Raw genomic sequence first — 25601 nt, 5'->3', positions numbered from 1 at the left:
TGTATTTTCATGTCTGTATCTCTGGCCATGTATAGCTCATCCTCTACCATAAACTCATTCAAGTACTGTGAAGATACAGGGGAGAGTAACAAAGGGTGAAAGTTGCTAGTAGTTGAAGGCTACCCAGAAGCAAAAAAGATTCATGGGAGCAACTTATCAACCAAATGTTCACCAGAAATAACTGTCTCTGCACATCTTTCATGTCACATAAGCTGTGTCATGTATATAGCAAGACCTTTATCTCAGAAAGATTATCTGTATGCTTCCTCCAGCTCAAAGGTGACATAAAACCACACAGACCATGGAACCATTCCCTGTGTATCTGCTTGGCTTTCATGGTTATTGCACATCACTTCTCCTGCTGATCTGCATTTGTCTTGCCTCCTAAACCGGGAGGCCTAAGGCATTAGGTCCTCCTATTCCCTAATCAGACTGAATTCCTAAGCTACCGACCTGTTTGCCACTCTGTTATGCTTTTTTAACCTGTGAAATGGAAAGTTTGGGCTGCCTAGATGGAAGTTTTGATTCTCCTGAAAAGAAGCTCTCATTAGTGTCTCTCACATCATCCTCAGGTGTCAATGACACAAACTGCTTTTGCTATATTTTGTACACATAAGTGTTTTCCTCTCCAACACACACACACAGAGCAGGGATATGAGAGGAGCCTGACCATAAAAAAACACCCCCCAAAAAAACACTGAGATCCAAGTACCTTAATTGCAGCCGAGCACTGATCTGCATGCTTTAGAAGCTCCTCCACTTTGTCTCGCTTCCCACAGATTTCACTGTGTAAGTTCTGTCAAGAAAATAGTGAGCTGTGAAGCACTCCTTCAAGATTTATCAGAATCAGAATTAATCAGGTTGGTAAAAGCCCTTCAAGATCATTGAGTCCAACTTATCACCTAACACCTCCTAATTAACTAAACCATGGCACTAAGTGCTTCATTCAGCCTCCTTTTAAACACCTCCAGGGATGGTGACTCTACCACCTTCAAGGGCAGCCCGTTCCAATGGCCAATCACTCTTTCTGTGAAAAGAAAGAGTACCAGTATTTCCTACTCTATCAGAACGTACCTGCAGTGTGAGACCACTGCAACCCCAGAAGGTGAGAGTGGAAATGAGCCGTAGCAACAATCAGGGTGAAGGGGTGGGGTGTACCCTCAGCAAGTTCATGGAGAACAGGTTAGGCATTGACATGCTGGAAAGCAGCTCTGTGGAGAAAGATCTGGGAGTGCTGGTGGACAACAAGATCACCATCAGCCAGAAATGTGCACTCATGGCCAAGAAGGCCTACAGTGTCCTGCAGTGCATTAAGAAAAGCGTGGCCAGAGATCAAGGGAGGCTCTCCTCCCCCTCTACTATGCCACATTTGGAGAACTGGAGCCAGTTCTGAGCTGCTCCGTTCAATGGAGGACTACAAAGATGCTCAGAGTACTGAAACATCTCTGTTACAAGCAGAGGCTGAGTGGGGCTCTTTAGTGTGAAAATAAGAAGACCCAGGGGGGATTCTCTCAGTGCTAAAGGGTGGGGATCAAAAGGATGGGGCCAGTCATTTTTCAGTGGACAGGACAAGGAGCAATGGGCACAATGCAGGAGGCTCTGCCTAAACACGAAGACAAATTTCTTTGCTTTGAGGGTGCCAAAACCCCAGATCAGGCTGCCCAGAGAAGTAGCAAAGTCTCTCTCTTTAGAGAGATTCCAAATCCACCCAGACATTATGATCCTGGGCAACCTGCTCCAGGTGACCTTGCTTTAGCAGGGAAGTTGGACTTGATAATCTTCAGAAGTCCTTTCCAACCCCCACCATTCTCTGACTCTGTATTTTTTGCACTGCAATTTGTCCTATAATTTTCACCATCACAGAGAGTCCCTTGAACTAATTCAAAGCTGCTGCACAAAAGTGCAAGCAATCATGTAGGAGTCTTGCTCATAACCTGTAGCAGTGCTGACAGAAAGTAATGAGGATAATATTTCCTCTCTCCTGCCTTCTACACACATGGTGTATTTTGGTAGCTTGCCTGCTTTGTAATTCCAAATGGGTCACTGTATTACACACTGCATTGATACTGATATTTTCTGACAGGTGAAACAGTTTAAATCAAAGTAACTGAAGACAACCATTCACAGACTGCATACCTTCTGATCATGGAGGTATCTCATGATGGCGTTGCAATCACACAGCTTCATGGACTCAATAGCATCCTGCCTGCGCTTTGCATCATTCATCCATTTGCACAGAGCCTGGTAGAGATCTCGGTAAGTTTTCAGCTGTTTGATTTGCCTTTCTAAGTCCCACGATCTAGAGAAAAGCAGAGGGAAAACTGTTGAAAAGGGAAAGTGCATTTTCTTTTTCTCCAAGCATTTTCCAGAAATAAAATACAGTAATAAAGTAGGTAAGATTGCAGGAGGGTCTAGTAGAGGGGATTCTGAACTAAAGTTTCAAATAAATGAGAACTGTACTGGTTAGTAGTAACCTGACGTGGGGGTTTAGTGCCTCTGCAATACACAGAGGTTGGCCTGTCCTGTCAAATGAGGGATGGATAAAACCTTGCAGTGAGTTCACTGACTTCATTTCCATCAGTGTAACCAGCAACTAGTCAATTTTTATTCATAGGACTAGATTTTGGCTTGTAGTAAAACCAAACCAAATTATGTCCCCATCCTTTCCCCCAGTCCCTAAACCAATCAAAATATGCCTTTGGCTCTACAAAGCATTAGGAAAAAAATGGGATTTTTAAGGATGTGATGGTTTGTATGTTACCCACCCCCCCCCCCAACTTTGGAAATCACTCAGACTAGACTCAGCCAGCTCTAGAAATTGAATGACCCTTATTATTTACAGCTTAGCAGAATATACAAGCAGATATTTACAGTATATACAGTTATAGACAGAAATATACAAGGTAAAAGGTAATACAGAAACACAACAGCCCTCCCAGAAACCTGAGTCCCCAGGAGAGGTTCTCAATCACCCTTCCACCTTCTGCCCCCCCTCTCAACCTTACCCCATACCCAAGGAAGAATGGAGGTTCGGCCAGGGGGTTAGGATGCACAGTGGATTAATCAGAGAGACTGCAGACAGGCTAGAGGGAAAAGCAGCTCAGGCAATGCCCCAAGGAGAAGTGAGTTATCTGTGTTTGGATTCTTGTTCTTGTATCTCTCAGCAAGCCTATGAGTGAGGTAGACATCAGCCTTATTTTCCTTCCACAGCCTGTAATCCAGTCCTTCTCACCAAAACATTCTAGCTAGGCTCAAATTAGCACAAAAATTAACTCTGAAGTGTTTGTTTTGTAACCTCCCATGTGGGGTAGTCAGGATTAAGTTTGCTTTTTTTGAAGGGGAAAATGTTGTGTGGAACTACTTAATCCAAGAAAATTAGACAAGAAGAAATAATACAATTAAAACAACTCCTCAACACATGAGTAACTACATTTTCCTGCTTGGTCTTACACAGTCCCTTGTAAAGTATGTTCAATATATTCACAGTTGTTCTGGTCTTATTGCCCTGAAGTCGTTATTTGTCCTCTGGAAGCGATGATTAGTGCAAAGCAGTTTTAATGCCCACTGTTAGAACGATCTTGGCAGCAACAGCAGTAAGCTATTTGGAAATAGGAGCAAACCTGTTATCTATTTGCTTATCAGCTCTCTGCCAGCGGTCTATCAGCTGGGTAACTTTGTCACAAAACTTCCCAATGTCCATGTCATAGAGGGTATAGGACTGGCAAGACTGTGAGTGAATCTGAAGTGTTTTCTGCAGCTCGTTTTCCAGGGTATTCAGAAGTGACTTCTTCATGTTTAGGTCTGCTTTCATTTTCTGGAGGAAGAACAAAACCCTGTTATAGATTTCATTCCTGAGAGGATACTCAAATTTAACCAGCAGCAGCTTGCACAACGTGTTGGGATCCAAAGATTTGGTTTCTAGTTCAGCAAGGTGGCACTCTGGTGGTAGCTTGACATATCTGAAGTGAAACACCTCCTCTGGTAAACAAAGTTTGACTTCAGAATGTGTTTTAAGCTGGTCTCATTCTTAATTTGCTAAGACAAAGTCTTCTGCTGTCCTACCTGTAGCAAACATTTCAGTTTCTCAAAGTTATGGAGAGCAGTTACCCAAAAGAAAAAATCCAAAAGGGTCTTCCCTTCCTTGCTTGTTGCTAGAAAAATGACTAGGAAATTTGATGGAGGTACAGGATATTCCTGCACTTGCATCAGCTGTGGAATCAAATGCCAGGACTGACAGTTTTCAGGTGTTGTCTAAAAACCACAGGGAGGACTGCACCTTTCAATAACATGCTCAAGGTTTTCTTTATGTGCATCTCAGATTTACACCAGCTAAGAACTCGCAGCAACTGAACTGCAGCTCTCATTTTGCATGGTAAAAAAGTAACGTAACCTGCTTGTGCCCTATTTGTGCCAGCTGCACACTTTCTTCCTGTACACCTGAGAACAGGAAAGAATGAAAGAGTCTCTGTTCTCCCACAGGCTTTCCTGCAGAAAAGGACCAGCTCAATGCCAGATCAAGACTGCTTCTGCAAGCCAAATTTGTCCTCAGTTTGCCTTCTCCCCTTGCACAGGATGGATAGTTCTCACTGTAAAGTCTGAAACGGCCTCTATAGCAAAACCAGGACACAGATTTACTTGTTACAAGTAGATGACAACAAAGGCCATTAACAAGGAGGCACTGCCTTCAGATATAGCTTCCTAAGTGTCATGGATTTAAGGCACTGGGATGTTTTAAACCATAGAGTACACACACCCAGAAGGCCAGATATGGCCTAGGAAATTGTATATTGTTATTCCATCCCATAATTTTGCTATCTCTTTATTAGGTGGCTCTATGGCCAGCTTCTCTCTTCTCCTGGGAAGGCACAAGCTCTTACCTGGTATGGAGGAGGAGTTCAGGCCTATCTGCATCCTTGAAGAGCTTGGCTAATTTTGTCTATGCAATTCTGGGCTGGTTGGGCCTAATGTAAGGCAGGCATGGGGTGGAGGAGAAGAGCAGTAAGGCCTGAATATTCAGGCATGGCTGGGAGGAAGGTTTCATGACGTGTAGTATGTGGCAAGGACTTATGTATTCTGTAATTCACACTTTGTTTTAATACAGTTTTCTACTTCTCTCCACATCTGGTGTGGAGCATTTTTCTTTAGCTTCTTTGAGAAGGGTTAAAGGGCATCTGTCTTTGCTCCCTAAACCCAAGACAATAGGTGTTAATAAACACATCTAAGCAGATAATTTTGTACAGGATGGGTTAGGAACCTCTCACACCTCTGACTTTGCTGTGAGGGCAGCAACAACCAGGGAACGGAAGTACAATTAACTCATGCATTCCTTCCAACCATTTGCAAAAGCAGTTCATGTCTATGTCACTAAATACAAGAGGAGCAGCACTTCAATCTCCATGTTGTTTTACTCAGCTCAGCAGATCAGTGTTGGCAGCTATGAATTTTGCCTTGCCAAGTCGTTGGGTCTTGGCCTCTCACCTTCAGACAAGCCCGATAAGCCTCCACTTTATCAAGATCCAAAGGAACAGTCTCCTCCTCAGACAGTCTGACTTCAAAAACTCTGATCACATCTTCTGTTTGTAGAATCATCTGGAGCAGACATCTCAGAGCGTTCAAGCTAAAATCAGTAACACAAGACAAAACCATCATGGACTGGGGCAGGAGAGATGATACTTCTAACTAATTGCAGATCATTAGTTAAGGAGAATGAGCAATACAGAAGAAGCTGCAGTGATAGTCATGATTCTCACTGTAGTGAGAGAACAGCTGGTTAAAGAGAAGAGGCAATTCAGAAGAAATTTCAGTGATACTCCTGAGTCTCACTTTTTTTCTTAAATTTTCAGACAAGAGAAGAAAGTCAGAGGAGTGCTTGTTTCTATGCCACTTGTAGGAGTAAAAGGTGTCATTTTACACTGCTAACAGTAAGAGACAGGTTTATGGACTAAGAATTAAGGAAGAGAGTGATTTATTGCTATAAGCTCAAATGTCTTACCTGTCTAAGTAGCCAGCAGAAACACCATTAATGTTTTCCAGCTTTTGAAACAGGGCATTAATCTCTGACTGCAAGTAGACGTACTTCTCACAGCCTCTGAAGTTAGGCAGCAAGTCCTTATGCTTATTGAGGGTTTCAGCCATTATCTGAGAGTCATTCTGCACACCCTAAGGGAAGAGAATGCCTGATATACACACTTCTGGTGGCTAAATGATCATTTGACAGCACATAGGCAATTAGTCTCTTTATCCAAGTAGTCTGCTGTTATCTAATCAGCTGAACCAGTGCCAGAGCTTGCTTGCTTCAAGGTAACTGGATGTCTTCTTTTCCACACAGCCCACAACAGGTAATACCTCTTTTTTTGAGCACCTCACCCACCCCAGTTCAGCTCTGTTGAACGCAGAGCACTTCACTGCTAACTGCCCAAGACGTGTCAGGGTCCTCTTGCTCTACAGACCTTTGCAACCTAATTGTCCCCAGGGAATTTCTCATATGCTGAACCTGTTCTCTTGTCTTACTCATGTTCTCTCTAGTCTCCTTCAGATCAAAAGAACTGGGAGAGGATTTTTAAGCCTCATTTATCCACTCTACATCCCACAGACAGCACTTCAGGGGTAGATGATAGAGTGGGCTCTGTGCAAAAGGAGTTTGATAATACTTCAACCTGAATGAGCTCCCATCCAACTGACTTCAGGCTGTCTGTATTCTTTGCCTGACAGAATTTGACTTCTAAAAATCCAAGATTCAGCTACATAGGATCTATACTCCAATCCAAGTAGGATCTTCCAGTGGAGAATTTCTTGCAGAGGATTTGTGTCTTTCCCAGCTCATCAGAAACACCACTGCAGTAGGCTCAGCAGTCACAGTGAGCTTGAGACACTCAAAAGAAACATCCAGAGTTACCTCTAAATCCTTTATCCTGACTGAAAAGTCATGTACAGCCCCTTGATCCACTCCAAGAGGAGCCCTCTGAACCATTCGGATCTCAGAAGCTTCAATCTGGCGCCGAAGTTTCTGAAGCTCCATCAGCAGCCAGGCCTCCTGCTTCTCATGTTCTCGGTTTCTCTCATTAACAATAATGGTGTTTGAGGAGCCCAAAGGGCAGGTCTCAGTTGGAACCACTGTAAAATCAGTTGGGTAAATGTCAACTGTCAGAGAACTGAGCACCGACATATAAGAAAGGCAATGTAGTACTCAAGTGATTTAACACCAAGCTGATCTGTGTGACTGTCAGGGTCCTTATGCAGCTGGTTGAAGGAATTGATTTCTCTCCTTCACAAAATAGCACAACTTCCTTCCTCAAATGCAGCAGATATCTTGCTTCCTAATGGCTGATAACATTTCATCCTTCTCATTTCCCCCCAGATTCACACCAAAGGAAGGAAGAATGAAGCAAACTCTTTCCCGCACATGGCCAGTATGGTTATGTTGGGAGACTGCAGAACAAATTCTGGAGTGTGTTTGCACCCATGTTTATGAGGCCATTTTCACACAAGAAGAATTCACCACCACCCCCTCAACAAGGAAACCCAAGCAGTTCTATCTCTACAAAACCCAGAAATGCAGTGAACCTGTCTGTGGCTGACGTGGTTGGTTGGGCAGTTGTATAATCAAGGTTTGGTAGTGCTTCTGAGCATCAGTGAACTGAGACTGGATGTTCCGTTTGTCTTCATCACCAAACATCTCTGAGCCTTGGCTGTTCCTAAGGAATTCTTGGTAATGGATCTCCAGGTCAGTTATTATTTTTTGGTAATCTTCCCTTCGCATTGTTTTCAGCTGAAAGAAGGAAAGAGAGACTTTTGAGAAAGAAGAAGAAATTGGGGAAGACTTGCAAACTAATTGCATCTTCAGTGATGCAGAGATGACTGAGAGGGGATCTTGTCAATGCTTATCAATATCTAAAGGGTAAGGGGCAAGAGAATGGGGGTAGACTCTTTTGAGTGGTGCCCAGTTGCAGCACAAGGGGTGATGGGCACAAGCTTGCATCCAAGACATTCCATATGAATGTGAGGAAAAAATTCTTTGCTGTTAGGGAGACGGAGCACTGGAGCAGGCTACCCAAAGAGGTTGTGGAGTCTCCTTCTTTGGAAAGATACCAAACCTGTCTGGTCATTGCAATTCTGGGCAACCGGCCCTGAGTGACCCTGATTTAGCAGGAGGGTTGGACTAGATGACCCTGAGAGATCCTTTCCAATGCCCCCACCATGCAGAGATTCTGGGATATCTACAGGTAAGGCCAGCTGGAGTCTTACCTTGGCAATAGTCATCGCTTTGATTTTCTCAATGTCAATCATGCAGTAATGCCAAGATACCAGGCTCTTCATGTTGATATACAGCTGGTTCCACAAAGCTAAAATAGCTTCATAGTACTGCTCAATTCTGAGGAGAAAAGAGATTCCATAATCAAAACACGTTGATTCTTGCAGCATAGCTGGAAAGCATCAAGAAATATCCAGCAGATGTTCAGTGTGTTAAGGCTTGTCCTCTACTTGAAAAATGCCTGGAAAATTACTTTGTGCCATGACTTGCATTATTGGAGAGTTTAAAGAAAGGTGTAGAATTTAAGTTTACAATATTTTTGGATCTCAGCAAGTTTCTCTGAAAGCAATTTCCTGAAGTCTAGTCCTTAATTCCTCACAATTGTTGGGGGTGTAGGAAGCACTACGAACAAAGGCACAGAGCAGCTTCTATTGTTCTTTCAAGTGAACTCTTCTATCTACTCCTAGCAGTAGGTGTTCAAACACAGGCAGCAACTCACTTGCTTGCCAGATCCACTGCTAACGGATTGGGGGGAGGGATGATAAGACTAACAGACGGCACCAGCATGTCGACTCCTCCAGGGCCAGTCACCAGCCACTTGCTGCGCTCGTTGTTGTCCTTCAGGATACACTCGTCTCCTTTGCGCACTGTTTTCTGCAAGGAATGAAGAACATTTTGGGCTTTAGTTGGGTATGATGAGGTTTCCATGAAAGACAGATCTAGCATACAACTGTAGAATCATGACTGGGTTGGGTTGGAAGGGACCTATAAAGGCCATTTAGTCCAACCTCTCTGCAGCAAGTAGGGACATCTTCAACTACAGGTAGTTCAGAGCCATATCAAACCTGACCTGGGACAGACTGAAAGAGTTGGGGCTGTTCAGTCTGCAGAAGAGGAGGCTCCCAGGTGACCTTCTTGTGGCCTTCCAGTATCTGAAGGAGGCCTATAGAAAAGCTGAGGAGGGACTTTTTAGCCTCTCAGGTAGCAACAGGACCAGGGGGAAATAGAGCAAAGCTGGAGGTGGGTAGGTTCAGACTGGACACGAGGAGGAAGTTCTTCACCATGAGAGTGGTGAGAGCCTGGAATGGGTTGCCCAGGGAGGTGGTTGAGGCCTTGTCCCTGAAGGTGTTTAAGGCCAGGCTGGATGGGGCTCTGGCCAGCCTGATCTAGGGTAGGGTGTCCCTGATGATAGCAGGGGGGTTGGAACTAGATGATCCTTGTGGTCCCTTCCAACCCTGACTGATTCTATGATTCTATGATTCATGGTGCAGGGCATGAGTCACTCACATCCAAGAGGCTCCTCCTACCATTTATCCTGATGGGATTCTACCTGCATCACCCCTTTGCAGCCTGTAAATACCACTCTTGACAGCCAGGGACTCTCCATTGATATGACCATGAGGCTCTAGACTGTTCTGAGCAGAATTTAGCTTGCTTAAGAGTAAGAGCAACGGCCAAGCAGCCAGGTAACCACCACCTAAATCTGTTTGGTTTCACTTATAGTAACAACAAGGAGTTACACTGCGTGGGCTGAACTTCTGTGACTCCAGGATAAAATGTGGTGTGGTAGAGCACAGACACTGAGTAGAGAGTGGAAACCCCAGCTTGCAAACACAAATCACAGCAGTTACTGATCACTACAGGAATGCAGCCTAGAGAATCAAGTAAAACCAGTTTTACAGACAAAGAACAGAAAAGCTGAGTAATTAGGAACCAGTGAAGAGAACAAGCATGTCAGCAGAAAATATATCTCAGTCTACTTTTAAGAATAAACAAAGAAATAAACCCAAGCAGCCACCGAAGTGAGGAGGAAAATAATCCACCACCACCAACTGCATGCTCCGTCCAGCATAAAAATGGGGGTACCAATGACTCACTGGACATTCCTCACCTTTGGTTAGAGGAAGTGCTCACCTGAGGACCCAGAAAGACGTTGGAAATGTGAGCAATCACCCAAATAAAAGGTGTAGATGTTGGGAAGTATCTGTATAGCGATTTAACCCTATCAGAGGGTAATTTGTACTCTTTAAGTCTTAAACAACTATTTAGAGGACTAATAATAATTTAGATTATCCAATCAGAGCCTACCTTGTTTACTGATGATTGTAAGAAAGTCACAGACATTTAGGCACTGAGCAAAAGCAGACAAAGAGGTTAAGACCTATCGGCTCAGCAGTTCACACACCATATAGTCTGCCACACTCTAGCTCATTCTCAGCTAAAAAGGGATACAGTACCAGATCCTGTTTGTAATCACAGAGAGCCTTGAGGATGATGGGCTTGTTACTCCGGTAGTCTGGGTTGCGTGGCTTCAGCTGCACAATCTTCTTGGATTTATTCACCAAACTCTGCACTTGCCTCTTGTATTCCAGAATTCTCTCCCGCTCGTTCTGCAAAGATCAATTGTGTGTTAAAATTCCTTATAAAAAGAAATTGTAACTAATTCCCAATGTTTGAGGTTGTTTTGTTTTAAGAGAGGTAGATCTGCTGCCCACCAGAGGCAAACTTTTCTTGTAGTTCCAGGGGGATCAGTCTTTGGCCTATCAGGTAAAAGTGCAGTGTAAAAGAATAGAGAGACATTCAAAAACCCCTTGCAAAGCATCTGCTGCACACAGATCTGCAACGTGATTAAAGTGAGGTTGTAAGAAACACAGCAATAGAGTAAATGAAAATAATATATTGTAACATGAATGTTAACTGTTTTTTTTGTTGTTGTTAACTCCACTCTCAAACCCAACTTTATCAATTACCCTTTTACATCACCAAGTTCTCTCACAGACTATTCCATTTGAAACTGTAGCACCTAATTCAGGATGAACAAAAGTTTAGCTCAAAAAGCTGAGCTAAGTCCTCTCAATGAGATTGATAATCATGACTTGATGACTCATCTATTAAATGTTTTTGAGGCAAAAATCTTTCCTACCACCCATGAATAAAAGTATTTGGTTTTTTTAATGTTAGCATGTCAGAAACTTGGGGATTTGTTGGGCTCATTCCAGATTTAAAAGGAAAACAGAGTTCCTGATTAAATAACACTGTGTAGACTTCCCTAAGAAATGGGAAGGAATATAACCTTACAGTTTCAAATCCATACAGCACCACAAGTAAATGTTGCAGTACACCTGGGTTTAGATTTGTTATCTTAAGAGGAGAGCAGAACATAACCTGCCAGGTGGGTGTGACAGTACCTCCAGCTCTTTGATCTGCTCCAGCAAAGACTGCAGTGACATGCTCTTGTCGCAGATGAACTTCTTTCTGATGGAGTCTTGTAAGTTCTTCAGGTAGCTCTCTGTGGCTTGGGCCTCTTCAAAGAACTACAGGAGAAAAGTTGTGACTGCTAAAAATGTCTGCTAAAAATAAATGCTCACATCTGACAGAATGGCAGCAATTAGAACATGGTAACTGCGTGTTATCCATAACTGTGCATGGATTTAGAAACATCTTGGTGCAGTCAAGAAATAGCTGTGATAGGATTCACACTTAGGAGTGGTGTGAATCCTTCACAACAATGCTCACCTGAAAGTAAGCTGCATTCTCTTTCAGATGAACATCAATGCATTTGGTGATCTGAAGAATCCAGCTCCACTGTGTTTGTAGTGTATCCATGTAGGCCTACAAATCCAGCAACACACAGAACTCAAATGGCCACACAGATCTCTCTCCTACCTACACTTATGAAAAACTATTTTATGCTCTACATAAATGCAAATGAAAAAGCTGCTAAAGCAAACTCATGCATTCCAGAATAAGGTAACTCATGCAAATAGTTCCCCAGCTTCTAAGTACCATGAGTTAAATACTGTCTTATGGGGTGTGGAGAGACATTTGTCCATGACTTGAATAGTGTTTGAGAAGCACAAAGCCTGAGTATGTGAACAAAAAGTGGGGAAATGCACAAGTTCAGTATGGAAGTTCAGTATTTCAGCTACAAATTGTAATGTTCTCTTTCTTTCAAGGAACACTGTCAGATGTGATTTTTCTATGATCTAGCTCTGGTGTCACAGAAAGACATAGAACTGCTAGAGAAGGTCCAAAGGAGGGCCACGAAGAAGATCAGAGGGCTGGAGCACCTCTGCTATGAAGACAGGCTGAAAGAGTTTGTGTTCTTCAGCCTGGAGAAGACTCCAGGGAGACCTTAGAGCAGCCTTCCAGTATTTGAAGGGGCCTCCAGGAAAGCTAGAGAGGGACTTTTTACAAAGGCAGGAGGTGACAGGAAGAGAGACAATTGCTTCAAACTGGAAAAAGCTTTAGATTAAGCATTAGAAAGCAGTTCTTCCCTGTGATGGCAGTGATGCACTGGAACAGGTTGCCCAGAGAAGCTGTTGGCTGGGGTCTTGAGTAAAGTGGTCTAACAGGACGTGTCCCTGCCTGTGGCAGGGGGGTTGGAACTAGATGATCTTTAAGGTCCTTTCCAACCAAAACAATTCTATGATTCTGTATTGGTTGTTTTTAAAATTAAACTTCTCATGCAGTCTTCATGTATATTCTTTGGAATATTAGACACATTCCTTACACATATTTCTTAGCCAATTCTTTTACACATACTGTTTAGAAAGTTACTTTACTGCTGCAGCATGCAATGATCTTTCCTTTAAGGCAGAAACTGACCACAAATGAAATAGGGAAGAAAAATAACAGCTACTGTAAAAAGCAGAAAGGTCTTTTATTTTCCTATTAGTTTATTTTAGTTATGCACTCTTAAAACTCTAAGTACTGAAGTATTTCCTAATAAAATGGGATTTTCCAAATGGTTGCAGTCTCTTTGATTAAAAGGTAAATGTATACCAAACTGCAAATGCAAAACTTTGTTGGCTAAGCTATAGAAACATGCTCTGAATTTCAGTTGCAGAAAGTATTTGCACCTGGATTAAATATAAACCCTCAGCAGAGGGTGTGGTTTTCTTCAGAACATGCCTGGAAAGATAGCAGAAGACCAATGCCATGCCTTCCTACCACAAATTCAGCTGCACTGTAGTCAGCTCTGATGAGAAATAGCAATTTCAATACACTCAGACAACTCCTTAACCCTTGTTTAAATTCTTATGCGTGTCTACCACCAAATTTGATAGCAATGAGAGTTCTCTCCAGAGCTCTTAAGAAGTGTGCAGTTGTTGTGGACAGGTTTGTTGAGGAAGGTAGAAACATTTATTAGAGCACCTCATACAGCTAGATAAAAAGGGATAGGCTTTTTGGCAGACAAACCCTTCTCAAGTCCAAATGCAGCATTCATTTCATAGAATCACAAAATCATTTTGATTGGAAAAGGTCTTAAAGATCATCCAGTCCAAACACTACCTAACTCGACCAAGTCTGGCGCTAAACTGCATCCCTTAGCATCGCATTTAGATTTGCACTGAGATTTTTTCCCATGCAGCAATTAAAGGAGCAAGTAAAACTACACAAAGCCTAACTCACCTCAATTTTGTCTGAAGCAGGGTGCTGGTTGAGCACTAGCTGGTCACTTTCTTGCTTTAGCTTGTTGAGTTCTTTTTCTTTAACTTCCAGTTCACTCATCCGTTTCTAAACACACAAAACACAGGATTAAACAAGTCCCCAGATGTACACTGCACAGGATGGCTGACTTAAGATTGTCCAGAGAGTTGTAATCATGTAAAATTACCTTTGTTAACACTATGTAGTAATTTTTTTTCAGTGTACAAGAGTTAATTATGAAGATAGTAGAATCAAAGAAGCTACCATCATCTCATTTCTAGACTTGCTGTTTCAGAGCAAAGCCCCCAAAGTTCTGCCTTTCCTAGGCAAGATGGAAGCAAAAAAGTATCTTTTAGCATCCAGAACTAGACTAACACCAAAAAGTACTTTCTTAATAGTATGTATTATATTCACTCCTTTTCAATGTGCTGTTCAGCACCAATATTGGTGCTCCATTTCTTTACACATAGAAGAAGAGGAGTGGTGCAAACTACCTTTGACCATGCACTCAAAATGCTGCTGGCAAAGCCATGAGAGGAAGACAGCAGCTCCCTCCTCCTGTTACACCTCCACTTCCTGGTGGCAGATAGCAGGGCAAAACACAGGGACATCCTTACCCCCTGCAAAAACCTAAGAGGGAGAACTAAACTGCTTGATTCAAGTCCCTTAGTTTGGCATGCCAACATAATGGCTGTGGGCACAATCTCTATGTGATTATTAATCCTCGGTGGACTGTGCTGGTGAGGTCAGCCAAGGACAAAAGAGACCACAACAACTGGTTTGAATGGGAACACAATATTCCAGCAGGTGTCCAGTCTTGACTCAAAAGGTTCTCACACAGTACTTAATTCAAAAATGTTGATAGAAATCCTCAGGAACTTCAAGAGTGAAGAAATGCTCATCCTGTGATTAGACCCCCTGGGGCAGGTTGTTTCTCCCTCGCTATCCCAAAATCACAGGGAAATCATGGGGAGGTTGAGCTGTCTTACAGAGAAGGCCTCCTGCTTCCTGGCAATGTCAGTGTTCCTGTCACTCCAGTCATAGAGAAGCTCCTCTTCTTCACAGTCATTGATCCACATGATCTCTCTGCTGGTGGCCTGGATGAGGTTCTGGAATTGCCGGAGCTGATCCATTCTCTCAAAGGAGTATTTCTGCAAGGAATTCAAGAAATGAGTAGCCATAAACACAGAAATGCCTGTGCTGGGTGGAGAAGGGGAAGGCAAAAGTGCATCTTTTTTGTTCTTTTTTAAATGAAAATAACAGTAAACCCACACATGTCTAAAACCTGCTGACAGTGGACATGTCTGTATGTACAAAACAAGAGGAACCTGAAGTTAGCAGCTAATGAAAGCCCTTTCAAGCCCAAGTGTAGCAGATGTGGAGACAAACCTGCTTCACCAGGTGCAAACTGGAAATTTCTGTTGTACACCAGATAATGAACTAATCTCAAGTTTGTAACTCAACTTGAACCTTACAGAAGCTTAAACTGTCACTTTACTGACTGAACAGAATTATTTAACTGCAGCTCTGTCACTCTGCTGAAATCTGACATGTCCTTTGACTATCACACTGGTGTTAAGAAAGCCAGAAGATCATTCACCACAGAGGGTACCAGAACTGAACACTTCTCATGCTCACCAGTAGTCCTTCATATTCTTCCTCCAGCTGGTGAACTGCAGCCTTTTCCCGCTGAAACAGAGACAGCAGATACTCAGTGAGTCAGTTACAAGTTGCCTCTTTGCTGATTTTCTCTTTAAAATGTATCAGAATGCTGTAACTAGAGGTGGTGACTTGCAAATGCCTGCAAGAGCCATTGTGTGAGGAGCAGATCATGCAGTCCTCCAGCGATGCAAAAATCCAAGCCTTGGGTTTATACGAGTTTACTCGCATCAGGGATGCTCAGTACATCAACAAGGTTGAACATAACCTCTGCAATACCAAAAGAGCTCCCAAAACTGGAGCTCCTTCTGCACACAGAGGCTACATACACCAATATGGGTTTACTACATGTGAGTTTTCTCAGGGTCACCACACCAAAATTCCAACTAGGAACAGTTCCTACTCTGTGCTGAGCCCTGAATTGTGCCTAGAAATTGACTGGGAGAATACAATCAGTCCAGACCAAAATTATACCAGGATCTCTGCAATAATAAATCCATACAGGCAAGAAAATTCACTGCAGGAGTAAGGTCTCTAAATCTACTTTTCCTCTTAGAGGGGAAAAAAACCAAAAGAAAAGCTCTAATCTTAGCCCAGAATGTGGGCATTTTTCACAGCAACTTCCTCATTGCTCAAGGCCATATCTAAGCACCCACTTTATCCTTTCACCTTATTTTAACATACTACAATGGGTTAACACAGAAAGTGCCAATAATCATTCCTAGCCATTCTTCTCATAGGAAAAGTTGCCAGTCTTGGTCCACAACATAAAATGTTTAAGAGCTACTAAATTTTCATCTTAAAGTTTTGGGGCAAGAAGTGGAGCACAAACCCATGAAATAACAAAGATTAGGGTTGAAAACAGTTGCTATCATTATGCCAGTGGTTTCTGAGGAGAATCTGGGCTACTCCACTTTCTAATTTGGAAGAAGAGGAGCAGCAAGCCACTAAGCTAAGCTAAGCTACATGTAAAGGAAGACAGCAATTACCAGGTCTGTTTTGACTTTGTCCAGGTGCCAGCGATAGTCCCCGATGGCATTGTGAGTTCTTCTGTGGTCACCAATCTGCTGCTCAATGGATGCGGCATCAAAGCCCCATTTCACCAGCTCCATTTCAGTCTAGGAGAAAGAGACAGTGTTTGTACTTCCACTTACAACTAAATCCAAGCATAAAAGATTTGAACTGAATTAAACATGACAGTGCAGTAGAGAGTAAAACTGAATAAAGGCATGCTCAGAATAGAGAGATACAATTTCTTTGTACTGTCATCACTCAAAACGCTGTGATAGGCACTCAAAGAAGAAGAAACAAAGAAAGATGCTTAAAATTAGAGTAGATGAAGCATACTTGTTAGTGTATTTTCATCTATCTTGTTTGAACCAAACTGCTCTTTTGCAGTATAGCTACATTCTTATCATTCTTATCTTTAGGATATCAGGTAGTGACAGGACTAGGGGGAATGGAGCAAAGCTAGAGGTGGGTAGGTTCAGACTGGATGTGAGGAGGAAGTTCTTCAGCATGAGAGTGGTGAGGGCTTGGAATGGGTTGCCCAGAGAGGCGGTTGAGGCCCCATCCCTTGAGATGTTTAAGGCCAGGCTGGATGAGCCTCTGGCCAGTGTGATCTAGGATAGAGTGTCCCTGGACATGATAGAGGGGTTGGAACTAGATGATCCTTGTGGTCTCTTCCAACCCTGATTGATTCTTTGATTCTATGATTATGACTCTGAAAATAAATCATGACTTCAAACAATCCCATTCATGGAATTCACGTGAAAACACCTAGAGCTGAGCTCTGTATCTCCATATGCTACATTTCCATTTTAAATCATCTCATCAACTCCAATAACTTCAGTTAAATTTGAACAAATTAAACAAAAACCACAGAAATCCTTATTGAATGCTATTTGTCCTGCATTTGGGCAACATTTCCCACTGGAATGGGCTGCCCAGGGAGGTGGTGGAGTCACCGTCCTTGGGGGTCTTCAAGAAAAGACTGGATGAGGCACTTAGTGCCATGGCCTAGTTGATTGGTTAGGGCTGGGTGATAGGTTGGACTGGATGATCTTGGAGGTCTCTTCCAACCTGGTTGATTCTATGATTCTATGAACATTCATTGCAGGATGCAGAGTGCAAACCTCCAGGAGCAGCCTTTGAAAAGCAGTGATACCCCTGGATAATTACGGACTCAGAAGCTACCTGACTGCTCTTCCTTGTTGCATTATTTTCTGATACTAAAAGCCACTGAATTCCCAAGTCACCTCCTCAAACCCCATCTCTCCTGCTACAAAGACACACAGTCTCTGAACACTTGTCTGCACACTCATGCAGCAAAGAAACGGGGATCTTCATCTTGGGCTGGAATTGAATTTGCTTATTATCAGCCTGGAGCCAAATCTCGATGACTCAACAGCTGACAATAAAGCCTGAGCCACACTGAAGCATAAGGGTTCAAAGGCAGAACTGAAAACAGTCCAAGAAAGATAACTATTTTGCATTCAGCCATCTAGAAGTTAGAGGACTTTGACCCTTCTCATTATAATTAATGTCTAAAGAGTCTGTAAGAACAGTGGCAACTGTGGCTGGCTGCCAAGTAAGCGAACAAAGGCTGTCTGGATTTCACTGCACTCTCCCTGTTCCACTCTGGAAATCTGACACACCTGATTCTCCTGCCAGCAAATTATTCAGAGAGCACACAACAAAACACCAGCAAAAATCCTCAGCTGCTCAGAACTTTTTCCCCTATATCTCACCACATTACCAGGGTAAACATTATCCCAGTCCAAATGTGAGCAGGTATTGGGATACAGTGAGGCACAATGGAAAGAGAGGTAGTGGAAGGTAAAAAATACATTTTCCCTAAAGAAATCCCAAAAAGCCCAACAGAAACCTGAGTGCTTACTGTCCCCACTTCAGCACTGCCTTAGGGGCTTCAAAAAGGAGAAAGAACAATCCTTGTACTTTCACAAGAGGTTTTGTGCAGGAACACAGCTATGCAGTGCTTGCTTACACTCCCTGTGCTTAGCAAGGGGCATTTAAGTATGGCATCATGTGAAGTCTTTGGGAGGTGCAGAATGTTCACTGCACTTCATCACTGGAAGAATGCCCAGTGTCTGTCCAACATCACTTCTCAACCTGTGGCAGGTCTGACATCTGTCCTTCTCTCTCACAATGTACACAGAGCAATCCTATCTGCTGGTGCTGCCTGGGAGTAACACTACTACAGGTTACCATTCAAGGAGTGCATTTTAATTTCCCTTTCTTCCTCTAAAACATGCCAGGCTGTGGGAGAGCACTGAAGGACCTGGCTGTGACTAGCACTCAGATAAAAGTACAGGAACTGTACAGAGCTCTCCCTTGTCTGGTTCGCATAGCAGCTGCCTGCCAAACACCATGTGCAGATAACAATGTCAGCATCATTAAGCAACAACCTAACAGAGACAAGTAACAATAACACAATTTCCCTTCACAAGGAGTCTGCAAAGTTTAACTTCAGCCACCTCACTCCATTCTCCCTGTCTCTCAGAACCAGCTTGTCCAACTACAAACACAGTTTTCACTCCAGCAGCACAACAGACTCTCAATGGGAGTTTTCTATTCCAGGTTACACCACCAACAGATGTGAAGAGGTAAATTTATTCAGGGAGCAACGTCAGCATTTCTATGTACGTTTCAGCAGTGACTTCTGAGAGACCGCTCCTGTGGCAACCAGTTCTAGCTTCTGGCTCCCACTGTGATAAGGACAGAGGGAGAGAACTACTAAAAAATACTAGACAATGGTTAAAACTCTGAAACTGGTCCTAAAGAATTATATAACGTTTAGAGTTGGCACAAACCTTTAGAGATTATCTAGATGAACCCTCCTGCACTTAACACAGACATCTTCAACTAGAGTTAGGTTGCTGAGAGCTCCAAACAACCTAGTGGAATGTTTGCAGGGATGGGGCATATTCCACCTCTCTGGTCAACCTGGGCCAGTGTTTCACTACCCTCTGTGAAAATTAGATCTAGGCTGAATCTCCCCTCTTTAGTTTAAAGCCATTGCCCCTTGTCCTGTCACAACAGGCCCTGCTAAAAAGTCCGTTCCTGTCTTTCTTATCAGCCCCTTTAAGTAGTGAAAGGCCACAGTAATGTCTCTCTGGAGCCTTCTCTTCTCCAAGTTGAACAATCCCAGCTTGTCCTCACAGCAGAGGTGTTCCAGCCCTCTGATCATTTTCACACTGTCAAAAGGGTTAAAATAAATACAAATCATAAAAGAAATCTGTGAAAGGAAGGAAGGAAATATCAGGTGAAACAATCTCTAACACAAACATGCCAGTGCCTTTTGCTATGTTGACACGTGTCTCATTCAGCTCTTGAATGCAACTTTCCACTCTTTTACCTCTGCAAAAGAAGATTTCAGTGGAAAAGAGAATAAAAAACAAACCAAGAGGAACATGAGATGCTAGATAAGCATTCATGTGTACTTGTTGTCTTCTACTGGCACCCAGAACACTACTACAGGTGTGGTGGCACTCATAAACACCACTAGATCTTAGCACTGTCTCTGGGCTTTGCAAAGATTTACCTTCTGCTGCCTCATCCAGTTCAGACATTCACTTGTGACACGTTTTGTGTACTCGTCCCAGCCTGAGCCACTCTGAGAGGAGTAGCAACCACCGCCTTTGGAGCTGGCCCTCCTAGCACGGGGAACACTGATGGCTTTGTACAGGGCACGCATTTGCTCTTGAAGCTGAAGCAGCCTGAAATGGAATCAGTCACTTACCATCTGTGAGGAAAACATCTAGAGAACACAGGAACAACACAGTTCATCTCTCCTACTGGACCACCATCCCCAACAAAGTGCTGAAAGCACAGGTTGTGGGAAAACACTGACTGAAATTTCACAGGGACAACCAAGATGTGAAATTTTATGTGGAATCTATTATTGCAAGGCCTTTCTCCATATTAACATACTCCAGAATTACTTCTATATCACTGCTGACACACCCTGCAGCACCAGGGAAGGTGAGCACTTGAGATACCACAAACTTCTATCAGCTGCATTCCCTCCCTTCACTGTCCCCTGGCAATACCTTTTCTGATACATGTCACAGGGCTGGCCCATCTGCCTCATCTCTCTGATCAGCCCATCCAGGATATCCATTTGGTCATTTGCCTGGGCAAAACACTCTTCCAGATCTCTGTTCCCCCTAATTTGGACACCGTCCCCATATTTCAATTCCTAAAAGAAAGAAAACAAAGGAAAGGGAGAGAGAGATGGGAGATTAAATGTCATCACCTAAGCTTCAGCTTGCTTGGTTTAAGAGACATTAGGAATGCTAATCATTTTTAAGAAGCACGAAAGCACAACAGGTTTCAACTGCTAGGTTTCAGATGGCCAGTTTTAACTGGCAGAAAGACAATTAACAGAGGATCCACAATCACTGGGAAGTCCTTATTACAAATAAAATACAACAGAAAAATATTAACACATGATACCAGCCAAACCATTCTGTGAAGAGCAGCTCATCCTGATTGGTGTTTATTGAGCCAAGGCTTCACACAGTGTGCTATGTTTTTAAAGCCTCATTGTTTTCTGTTTAGAGGATGAGAGGCAAACACCATCCTGGAGAGAGCTGGCAGATATTGTTCCTGCTTTTCCCCAAGTTTACCTGAGGTTCTCAGTCTTTCCCCTCCAAACATGCTGCACCTTGTCCACCTGGAAGCAGCTCCATGCCCTGTCACAATTGCATACCACCTCATCATCCAAAGTTGAGGCAAATTTTCTGTGCAAGTGGCCCAGCATGGTCACGGTGCTTCAAGCAGGCTTTTTGATCTCATCCCACCCTGACATAGCCATGCCGAACAAAACATAACCCTGCTGTGATTTGCTTTTGTAACTGAAACACTGATGGACCTCATTGCTTTGTCCCTCCCAAAGCAAAAACCAAAGAAAGCAATGTATATTGTGAGACCAAGCTGGAACTAAGTATCACTTTCTTTTAACTTTACTGGAATAGCATTAATCCCTAATGAGAGGCAGTTATTTACTCTGGCATTGGTAGAAACAGGCATGCTGAATCTCTGAAAAGGAAACAAACTGCTAACCACAGAGTTCATTCCTGAAAGAATTTCCTCTCCACAGAGGATTTAAAAGTGTGCTCTAAATCATATCTACTGCCAGAACTCTGAATGGATTTGACATCTCAGTAGCCTCAACAGCAGGATGTACTCACCACCCCACACCTCTTCTGCACTGAGCAGGAATAGAGGTCATCCCACTTTCACCAGGACTAGGGTCAGTGAGCAACCCACCCCCAGGCACTATGGGTTTAAACCAGTGCAAGCAAAGATCCTCTGAAAGCATTTGGGATGAAAACAGTCAAGAAGATTTTAATCCAGTTGCATTTTTTTTCTTTAGGAATCACCTGGAAAAAGAAAGGTAATGAAGGTTCATTATGGAAAAAGAAAGGTAATGAACATTCATTATGGGTCAGAAAACGATGATGAAATTCTACAGGATGCACTAACAGAGTATGAATGGCCATACACTAACACCTGACACTGAGAATGGTCTTGATCTAAACTGAAGACTAAAATGCAGTAAAATCTGTTTGAAGAGTGAGGTGTTGTTTTTTAAAACCCCACCAAGTCCACCTTTCCTTACTCAAATGCATTTCAGTCAGTTTTACTGAGCACTGAGTGCAGACCTAAGAAAAAGCTTCGCTGCTCTACTCCCAGCTGCCTCACATGAAGAGCTGAAAGAGGAGGAAGGTGCTAAGAAGCAGAGCCTGTTGAGTCCAGCTAACAGCACAGCACTGGTTGCCTGTAACATTCACAATTGCTGTTGATAGGAAGCAGCAGCAGCAGCACTCACAGGTTGCACGATGAGCTCCGCTCGCATCAGGCAATCTGAACAGTTTTGCAAAAGCTCCTGGATGGTGTTCTGGCGTCTGGACACTGTGCAGGTCCCATTCTGGCTGTTGTGGGGAGAGGAAGAAAACTAAGTAAGTATAGAGAGGCAGCACAATGTGAAGAGGCCTAAGAAACACAAATTCTGAACGTGTCAGGGAAATGATATGGAACAATCTATCTCGTTCAGCTTCAGACACACACACTTCACCTGACCCTCCTGCCTAACTGCACTGTTGAGGTTTAATGCTGATTCCAAGAGAACAGATCTACTTTCTGATTCTAGCAGCAGGTGTGGACTGACTTCATCACAGGACAGAGTGGAAGGTGGAAACCAGCATGACCTAATGAGAATTTTTTTCCTCCAGTGCAGGTGTTTGTAGCTTTGATAGACAATACTCTGGCAGTATTACACCACCTTTGTGGCCAGGAAAGCCAATGGTATCCTGGGATGCATTACTCGAGTGTGACCAGCAGGTGGAGGGACCTTCTCCTGCCCCTCTGCTCTGCCCTACTGAGGCCACAGCTGGACTATCTGGGACAGTTATGAGCAACCCAGTTCACGAGGGATAGGGAAATACTCGAGAAGAGTCCAACAAGGGGCTACAAAGATGCTAAAGGGACTGCAGCATCTCTCTGAGGAGGAAAATCTGAGACACCTGAGGCTGTTTAGCCTGGAGAGAGGCAGACTGAGAGTGGATCTTCTCAATGCTTATCAATAGCTAAAGGATGAGAAGCAACAGAATAGGACCAAACTCTTTTCAGTGGTGCTCTGTGATAGGATGAGTGGCAACAGGCACAAACTGGAACCCAGGAGGTTTCATTTGAGTATGAGGAAAAACTTCTTTCCTGGGAGGTTGCCATAGCCCTGGACCAGGCTCCCCAGAGAGGTTGTGGAGTCTCCTTTTTTGGAGAGATTCCAACCTGCCTGGGCAACCTGATCTGGGTGGTTGGACTAGATGACCTCCAGAGGTCCCTTCTGAGCCCCACCATGCTGGGATTCCGTGAAATGAATTATACATTATCTTTGTTAAGAACACAACCTTTGCATGATGTTCTCACACATCCTACTACAGCAGCCATCAAATACCAGAGCACAAAAAGAAAGCAAGATCCTGTGCCACACGAAGGCATGAGCACACAAATCCATACAAGTGTATGAAGGAGCCTTCTATCAGCAGAAATGCATGAAGCTAGTGCAGTGTCTCAAGAAGAAACTGCAAGATTCATGAGCCTGCAAACACAAGAGTTTGAGGACTGGAGTTAGAGCATTTACTTTCTCACAAACAAAATAAAGTGGGAGTTTGGGGGTTCCAGGTAAAACGTCACAACCAGTGGGAAAAAGCCAAGATTGCCAACAGGGTCATTATTGTTCTCTTTTCATATCATCTACTACATCCCCATAGCCAGAAGGTTACTTTTCCAGCATTTGGGAATCAGCCACCAAAGCGAGCTACTGCTAGTTGAATGTGGGTGAGGTGCTTCAAGCAAGGATCCATTCCTTGCAGATGGAATCAGAGCTCCCAGGCAAGCTCAGGCAGCTCCCAAACCCAAGCACTTGCCAGTGAAACTAAAATAAACCACTACTGACAGACTGTAAGAAACGAAGATGCTCCCAGGCCTTGCCTACTCTTCTACCTCCTGAGCTCACAGCAGGTAACATTTTCCATTACGGATCACTGAAGATTCAAGCCTTCCATACAATCCATCCAAAAGAACACTGCAAACTGGTACAGCTCAGTGCCAGCAGATTCACTGGAAATCTTCCCTCTGACTTTGCAGTGCTTGAGAGACAGGGTGCAAAGGTGCTGAGGGGGCTGGAGAATCTCTCTGAAGAGGAAAGGCTGAGAGACTTGGGGCTGCTTAGCCTGGAGAAGACTGAGCTGAGATCTTCTCAAAGCTTGTAACTAAAGGGTGGGGGTCAAGAAGAAGGGGGCCAGACACTTTAGAGTGGTGCCCAGTGACATGACAAAGGGCAATGGGCACAAACTGGGACATAGGTTTCACTGAAACATGCCCAGATAGATTGTGGGGTGTCCTTCCCCACAGAAGTTCCAAACCCACCTGAACGTGACCTGGGGCAACCTGCCCTGGGTGACCCTGCTTTAGCAGTGGGGTTCAGCAGTGGGGCTGATCCCCAGAAGTCCCTTGGCATCCTTAGCATGCTGCCATTTTGTGACTTCAACAAACTCCACAACAGGAGCCATGACAATGTAAAACACTCAGCAGAGCTGTCCCTGAGAAAACCAGTGCCATGGTGAGAAATGCTCATTGCAGAGAGCTCTTCTGCAGTGTGTGAGCTGGTGCTTCAGCAGCCTGTCCTCCTCCTATCAGCTCTTTTTTGAGACAGTGAAAAAAGACTGACTTTTCACCAGCTTCCCCCAACACCTGGGAGTAGACACACCGAGACAGGACTGGAGAATCACTGGGTGACTTAAACTGCACACAGCTGCTGCACCCACCTCTGCTATGCACCCTGTCCCCCCTGGAAATAGCTTAAAAAAAACACTTGTGAGAATCATGTGTCTGGTTTGGTGTCACCCTTCCCATCAGCTTCATTTTATAGATCATGCTTTCTCTTAGGCATGGCTGTGATGCTTGGACTTAGAAGTATTTGACTGCATCTAAAGTTTACATTTAATTATATCCAGAGTTACGCTCATGAATGAAACATAGCAAAGAGGAGAGGCAAGCCTGCTAAGCAATGTGCTCTTTTTAGAGCATCAGAAAGATACTATTTCTCCAATTGCTTCTTCACCTATAGAATCAAACAATGGTTTGCATTGGAAGGGACATTAAAGATCATCTAGTTCCAAACCCTGTGCCATAGGCAGGAACACCTAACAGACCACACTGATCGAGGCCCCAGTCAATACAGTTTGGAGCCTGTGCAGCTTCTCTGTGAAGCCTGTTCCAGTGCATCACCACCAACACAGGAAAGAATTTCTTTCTAAAATCTAACCCAAATCTAGCTTCTTCCAGTTGAAGCCATATTTCTCATCCTGTCACTCCACACCTTTGTAACAAGTCCCTTTCCAGATTTCCTTGAGGCCCCTTTGAATACTGGAAGGTTGCTCTAAGGGCTTCCTTGAGCCTTCTCTCTTCCAGGCTGAAGAACTGATCTTCATAGCTGAGGTGCTCCAGCCCTCAGATCACCTCCATGTCCTCTGGAACCACTCCAACCATTCCATGTCCTCCTCACAGCTATAAATGCTGGATATCCATTAATGCCAGAACTGTGGATGGGAACCAGACTTCTACTGTAATAATCCACTGTATTTCTACTGGCTTCAGTGTAATTCTGCTTACCTCAAAGGTATTAGTTCACTTTACACTGAAAGGAGCTCCAAACAGCTGTCACAGTTAA

General features: G+C 43.6%; 1 protein-coding gene across 8 annotated transcripts in view; it reads right to left on the bottom strand.

Moving 5' to 3' along the window:
- DSP (desmoplakin) overlaps nt 1–25601 on the bottom strand; it is an 84610-nt gene that overhangs the window by 9647 nt on the left and 49362 nt on the right. For all 8 annotated transcript variants that reach the window (XM_064161150.1, XM_064161153.1, XM_064161149.1 and 5 more), the window contains 19 exons: nt 22200–22302; nt 20416–20564; nt 19908–20082; nt 16333–16461; nt 15323–15373; nt 14674–14835; nt 13667–13771; nt 11768–11863; nt 11440–11565; nt 10489–10641; nt 8751–8905; nt 8245–8371; nt 7564–7768; nt 6896–7113; nt 5993–6159; nt 5479–5617; nt 3621–3814; nt 2137–2299; nt 713–796 (listed from right to left, as the gene is read on the bottom strand). In XM_064161150.1, coding sequence (XP_064017220.1) covers nt 713–796; nt 2137–2299; nt 3621–3814; nt 5479–5617; nt 5993–6159; nt 6896–7113; nt 7564–7768; nt 8245–8371; nt 8751–8905; nt 10489–10641; nt 11440–11565; nt 11768–11863; nt 13667–13771; nt 14674–14835; nt 15323–15373; nt 16333–16461; nt 19908–20082; nt 20416–20564; nt 22200–22302 — 2701 coding nt within the window. The remainder of the gene's footprint in view (nt 1–712; nt 797–2136; nt 2300–3620; nt 3815–5478; nt 5618–5992; nt 6160–6895; nt 7114–7563; nt 7769–8244; nt 8372–8750; nt 8906–10488; nt 10642–11439; nt 11566–11767; nt 11864–13666; nt 13772–14673; nt 14836–15322; nt 15374–16332; nt 16462–19907; nt 20083–20415; nt 20565–22199; nt 22303–25601) is intronic.

Source organism: Pogoniulus pusillus, chromosome 21 (assembly GCF_015220805.1).
Source record: "Pogoniulus pusillus isolate bPogPus1 chromosome 21, bPogPus1.pri, whole genome shotgun sequence".
In the NCBI taxonomy this organism is placed as follows: Eukaryota; Metazoa; Chordata; class Aves; order Piciformes; family Lybiidae; genus Pogoniulus; species Pogoniulus pusillus.
The sequence above is the reverse complement of the archived record's forward strand: the minus strand, read 5'-3'. Positions and strand labels throughout refer to the sequence as shown.